The 6,530-nt window shown below is 36.1% G+C and overlaps 1 protein-coding gene across 1 annotated transcript; it reads right to left on the bottom strand.

Annotated features, from left to right (window-relative positions):
• Positions 1–4,437: 4,437 nt before the first annotated feature.
• LOC143932959 (galactoside alpha-(1,2)-fucosyltransferase 2-like) lies at positions 4,438–5,496 on the bottom strand. The gene is made up of 2 exons (XM_077455889.1): positions 5,406–5,496; positions 4,438–5,372 (listed from the first exon to the last, which is right to left on the bottom strand). The coding sequence occupies exons 1-2, from the start codon at positions 5,494–5,496 to the stop codon at positions 4,438–4,440; spliced, it is 1,026 nt and encodes a 341-aa protein (XP_077312015.1).
• Between the last annotated feature and the right edge of the window lie 1,034 nt (positions 5,497–6,530).

Here is a 6,530-nt window from a genome sequence, read left to right as displayed (position 1 = left end):
GAGTACCCGAGTACCTGTCACCAGGCCATCAGAGTACCCGAGTACCTGTCACCAGGCCATCAGAGTACCCAAGTACCTGTCACCAGGCCATCAGAGTACTCAAGTACTTATCACTAGGCCATCAGAGTACTCAAGTACCTGTCACCAGCCCATCAGAGTACCCGAGTACCTATTTGCAGCCCATGCCTCATAGAATATATGTTGGGGTGTTTGCTTTTCAAAATGGGGTCATTTTGGGGGTAATTCCATTGTTCTGGTGCTCCAGGACCTTCAAAAGTGTGATAGGTAGGAATGAAATGAAATGTGTCATTTATGCTCCTAGAACGCCTGAAGGTAGTACTTCAATGTTCGGCCTCTCTGTGTGACCAAGCTGTGTAATTTTTGCTATATACGTGCTATGTGTTATAAATATCTTATAAATTGACAACTTTGTGTAAAAAAAAAATGCGTTTTCATTTTTTCCACATTTTCCAAAAACTTCTGGAAAAAAATTAACTGTTCAAAAGACTAATAATGCCTCACAGATTATACGTTGGGGTGTGTGCTTTCCAAAATGGGGTCATTTTATGAGCAATTACATTGTCCTGGTACTCCAGGGCCTTCGAAAGTGTAATAGGTGGCTGTGAAATGAGATGTGTCATTTTTGCTCGCAGAACGCCTAAAGGTGCCACTTCAATGTTGGTGCTCTGTATGTGGCCAGGCTGTGTAAAAGTCTCACATGTGGTATCGCCATACACGGGAGGAGTAGCAGAATGTATTTTGGGGTGTAATTTGTTGTATGCATATGCTGTGTGTGAGAAATAACCTGATAACCTGACAATTTTGTAGAAAAAATAATAATAAAAAAAATCTTAATTTTGCAAAGAATTGTGGGAAAAAATGACAAGTTAAAAAAACTCACCATGCTACTTACTTAATATCTTGGAATGTCTACTTTCTAAAAAGGGGTCATTTGGGGGGTATTTGTACTTTCCTGACTTGTTAGTGTCTCAAGAAATGAGATACACCTGATGTACCGAAGGCCTGATCAGATGTGATCAATTTTCAGTGATTGGCACCATAGTTTGTAGACTCTATAACTTTCACAAATACCAAATAATATACACTAATGTGGGTTATTTTTACCAAAGATATGTAGCAGTATAAATTTTGGCCAAAATTTATGAAGAAAAATTACTAGCTGGCAAAATTTTATGACAGAAACAAAGAAAAAGGCATTTTTTTCACAAAATGTAAGTTTTTTTTATTTATAGCACAAAAAATAAAAAACCCACTAGTTATTAAATACCGCTAAAAGAAAGCTCTATTTATGTGGAAAAAAAGACGCAAGTTTCATATGGGTACAGTGTTGCACCACTGAGTAATTGTCATTCAAACTGTGAGAGTGCTGAAAATTGGTCTGGTCAGGAAGTAAGTGTACTGTATTGAGGTGGTTAAATTAACAAGCTGACATTAGAAGCTAATTGGTTGATATGCACAGCTACACCAGATTCTGTGTGCACTAGTTTTAGTAAATCTCCCCCTTAATGTTATTAAAAATTACCTTTCCTTTTTAATTTTTAGCAACTGCAATTTTCTGTAAAATGAAACACAATATGGCAACCTGGAGATATTCTGTACACAGTTGGTGATTGACTCGCTGATTTTATCAAAAGTCTGTACTAGGATACAAGGCAGATTTTAAGAATCCTCTGCAATGAAACTTTAATTTTGGTTAGATACTCCTAAAGGGTTAATCACATCTAAAGGGATGCAGACTCTACAACTTTCTTCAGTAGAACACCACAAGTGCATCAGCTTATTATTAATAAAAAGTTCACTCCTACTCAGATTCACTCTGTACAAAACAAACTGCTATTTCTTCAGAGCAGAAACAGGTAGAAATGTGCAGCAAAGTTTCTTAAATTCATTGCAATGTACATTGATCACCCAAAAGGATTTTTTTTTTGTTTTTGTTTTTCTGCAACAAATGGGAAGTTACTTTTTAAGTCAGTCCATTAACAAATAGATTTTTTAAGATTTGGTATCTGCTGGGGAGTGAAACCACCAACAAGGGAGGAACTAAAACCATTAACTTTTCAAGGGTCGAAGTCCCCAAAGGATATAAAAGCTACAGGGTGGCTCAGCCAGACTTACTTTACCAATAACTGAAATATCATTTCTGGGTGTACTGACTCTTTAGCATGTCAGAAATTGGATGACCTCATCCAGAAGGAAAAAAAAACCTTTTACTATGATGTCATAGCTGCTTGCTCTAGTCTGATCTGTGAAATCTTGTATTCAGCATGATACAATGGAAGAGTCGGCACAATTGTAAATTTTATCAAGAAGTAAGGTCCTAGATTGTATTTAATCTTCATTGCAAAAAAAGTATATAAAAGTATACAGTGGCTTTATATTGCTACTTCAATGGCTAACATATTTAAAGCAGTGTCTTGGTTTTCTAATAGACTGAAGTTCTGTAAAATGGATGGATACTCATATCATATCATGTACATTTTCATTAGAGGTGGCTCATTTACTTTTTTTTTATCTACTAGAACATACTGGGAGTTCCAAAATATGTAGCATTCTAATTTGCAATTATTAAGTCTGCAATTGGCCCCACCAACTACTGGTCTCTGTTAGTCATATTGTTGGTGGACCGTTAGAGAGTCAGGGAGGCTGTACGGGGTGGTGTTGTTTCCCTTCTTCTGAATTAAGGTTTATATTTACATTATAGTGCACCCCAATTTTGGAGTTCTTGTGGTGCATATGCAGACACCAGTATATAGTTTTGGTAAACACATTATGTCTTTTTCTTAGTGAAGACAGATTAGCAGGGATTCCAATCCATTCTGGGAGATAAGATGTTTCATACTTGAAAAATCTGAAGTGTAGTCTTGTGTTCACCTTTTTCGGTGCGTTCCGCATCTCGGAATTGGTACCAGCAAATAGGCGAGGAAATTCGGGGATTGAGAAATTCATGGCCCAGATTGGTGGACTGTCTTATAGGCATGTGGACCTGGAAGGTGGTTATCCTGGGTTGTACAGGCCGGATGGGTGCACCTGTCTGAGGTGGGCATCGATATTTTTAATTTGGGTTTACAAAATAGCATAGAAATGGCCGCGACACTTGGGGGAGGGCGGTCTTAATGCTCAAGTTCGGCTTGTGGGGACTGTTATTTATATTTAAAGTTGAGCTACTGCTTGAGTTCTAAAAACTGAGCAGGTAGAAATCTGTTTATTTGATATATATGAAGTTATGAGTTAAAAATAAAGGAGTTTTGGTAAATTATTTGTTTAAAACCAATAAAGGTGTTGCGGACAATTTTTTTTGCCAAATAAATTGTTTTGTGTATTTATTTAATTATCTTTGTACCTGGGGAAGTTCATTGCAGATGGGTGTGGCCTGCAATCTCATAAATTAAAATTAAAGTTTTCAATACAATTATAAATAAATGCCTAAAAAATGCCCAAAAAATGCCCAGAAATTGTATATATAACCAAAGAATTGATCAAGCCTGCCTTTTATTTACACAAAACCACAGGTTTTCATTGTGCACTATTACAACCTTCAGCTGTCGATGTCCTAACAACTGCTGAAGTAATTGGTTCATAAGGAGGATGGTGGATACCTGCGCAGCATCCTTGTTTGCCCCTCTCCATCAGCACTGAGGTCACATAAGCAGGGTAAGGGAAAGGTAGAAGAGAAACATTGGAATACTGGTCAGTACCAATGTGAAAAGGTGTTATTTGCTTTGGAAGAATAAATCACCTCCTAAGTTGGGTGTCCTATGTACATGGACTTTGCTGCGTTATTTAAACCTATTCATTTTATTTTTTTATATTTTAGAATGTGGTGCCACGAGATGCATAATTTTAAAGTGTGCCACCACTAAAAAAAGGTTGAAAAACACTGACCTGGCGGACATTCTACCATGAATGTTAGATCAAGATCACATTTACTGCTTTTTAAATATACTTGAATTTATTAAACTAGCATAGTTAACCTTTTAAAATTCGTTTTGTCGTTTTTTTATTATTTATCTCACATATCCAATAGATCTATTTACATGTATTAACACTTTCACTGCTACCCCTGTAAAATATGCAAAATTTACTCTCTTCTGTCTCCAAAAAACTACTGCAAAAAAACCTGTCAGGACTTTGTCTTTAGTGTTCATTATAGACAGGGTTTCAAAACCTCCAAAAACTAGTATTAAAGTGAATTTTGGAAAACATAGAGGTATAGAAAAGACATTTATTGCAGGTATATTTTTTTATGGAAAATGCATTGTCTGTTGGGTATGTTTCATGGTCTGTTGGTTATGTTTTATTGATCTGGTGTAAACAAAGCTGGGAAATCTGACAGGGCTAGCAGTAAAAGCCTCAATAAAATGTAAATTAGTGTATTAGGTTTATTAGATAAACAATTATTTAGTTTTGGTAAACACGTTATGTCTTTTTATTCAAAAGTGAAGACAGATTAGCAGGGATTCCAATCCATTCTGGGAGATAAGTTGTTTCATACTTGAAATATCTGAAGTAAGGAGAATTTGGTAACAAAAAATTTGAAAGATGAACTGTTTCACCTCCCACAAGATAGGCAACCCAAATCCCAAAAGTCCCAATAGTTATTATTGAGTGGTTACAATGTGTTAATAGTGCAAAATCTCGAGCAGGAGAGGCTTCATTTCCATCTCCAGCTAAATGAACATCTTCCAATGAGTTATTAATATTCTCTTTACACCAATCCATCCCATTACTGGTCACAATAAAAAGTGGGTTCTCATACTTATTTCTGAAGTAATCCATGGCTTTTTGCAAATATCCCTTGTCTGCTACAACTCCTTTCCATTTCTTGGGCATAATTTCAACATAGTCCCCTCTACGAACATGGACTCCAACAAATGTAACATTTTCCCTGTTTCCTTTGACATTAGAAAGATAGGCATTGGCTTCTGCTTTAACAAAGTCATGGAAAGTAAACTCCTGATGTATCTCCTCCCAGATATGGTGATGAAAGGTCCATGAACAAGGCACTCCAACCAGTTTAACATACTGACCTGAAATATTCTTGTACTCTGGACACATCCAGTTCTTGATTGGATACTGTCTCCATTTGATACGATTATGTACTTTTTGGGAAATCATAGGCAAGTTAATCTTGAATAACTTGGACAAGGTTTCATGCATTCTAGGAACGATATAAGCTGGATGTCCATTTAGTTTGGCAAGGGAGTAAAGAGTTGCATATTGCCCAATCTGATTTCCAAGTCGACCCACTGGTTTCACGGTCCAAATTCGGTTTGAGATCTTGCTGGACAGTTTTAAAAACTTTTTTTTAACTAGGTTTGTGTCAGGTATTACTTCTTTAGTGCTTTGACCGCCTACAGTATAGAACAATGATGAAGATCTACTACTGATCTTGAAGGAATAGTACCAATAAGACACAAACACAATGATGAGTATGAAAGAGAACATGATCTTTGCCCAAACTGACAGTTGCTTCATCTTCTTATTTTAAGTTACAGTACTGTAAATAAAAGGAAAATTTGGGAAATTAATTTTGAATTACCTAAAGTTGACAAAGATCACAAAAACCCTTTAGAAAGTATTTCAAGTGATGCATTTACACCAGCTAAATACCTTACCTCTTGTTAGAACTAACCTATTTTACAGAGTCCAACACTTGGTCTGAACATCAAGTTCAATAAAACCACTGAATTCTCTAACATGTTAGGTTAGGGTATGACTAAAACAAAATAACTGTCCATCCCTAACGCATTACTTCCTCACCCCCTTTCATGCTTTCCGTTTTCTTTGTTTCCTGATCCTTCTTTCCCTTGTTTCTTATATTCTCTGTCGTACATTTTAGTTTTGTTGCTCCATATTGTTAATCCATTTTTCCATTAATGTGCCGTACTTTAGTCTGAATTAAAGTTTCAAATACAATTATAAATAAATGCCTAAAAAATGCCCAGAAATTGTATACAAACCAGAGAATTAATCAAGCCTGCCTTTTAGTTACACAAAGACACAGGTTTTCATTGTGCACCATTACAGCCTTCAGCTGTCGACGTCCTAACAACTGCTGAAGTAATTGGTTGATAAGGAGGAGCAGCATCCTTGTTTGCCCCTCTCCATCAGCATTGGGATCACACAAGCAGGGTAAGGGAAAGAAACTAAGGTAGAAGAGAAACACTGGAATACTAGTCAGTACCATCGTGCAAAGGTGTATTTGCTTTGGAAGAATAAATCACCTCCTCAGTTGGGTGTCCTATGTGCGTGGACTTTGCTACATTATTTAAAACTATTCATTTTATTTTTTTTATATTTAAGAATGTGGTGCCGTGAGATACATCATTTTAAAGTGTGCCACCACTAAAAAATGGTTAAAAAACACTGACCTGGCGGACATTCTGCCATGAATGTTTGATGAAGATCACATTTACCGCTTTTTAAATATACTTGAATTTATTAAACTAGCATAGTTAACCTTTTAAGCTTTGTTTTGTATTATTTATCTCACATATCCAATAGATCTA

This window comes from Lithobates pipiens, unplaced genomic scaffold (assembly GCF_037356315.1).
Source record: "Lithobates pipiens isolate NorthernLeopardFrog02 unplaced genomic scaffold, aLitPip1_a1.2 Scaffold_27, whole genome shotgun sequence".
Classification (NCBI taxonomy): Eukaryota; Metazoa; Chordata; class Amphibia; order Anura; family Ranidae; genus Lithobates; species Lithobates pipiens.
The sequence above is the reverse complement of the archived record's forward strand: the minus strand, read 5'-3'. Positions and strand labels throughout refer to the sequence as shown.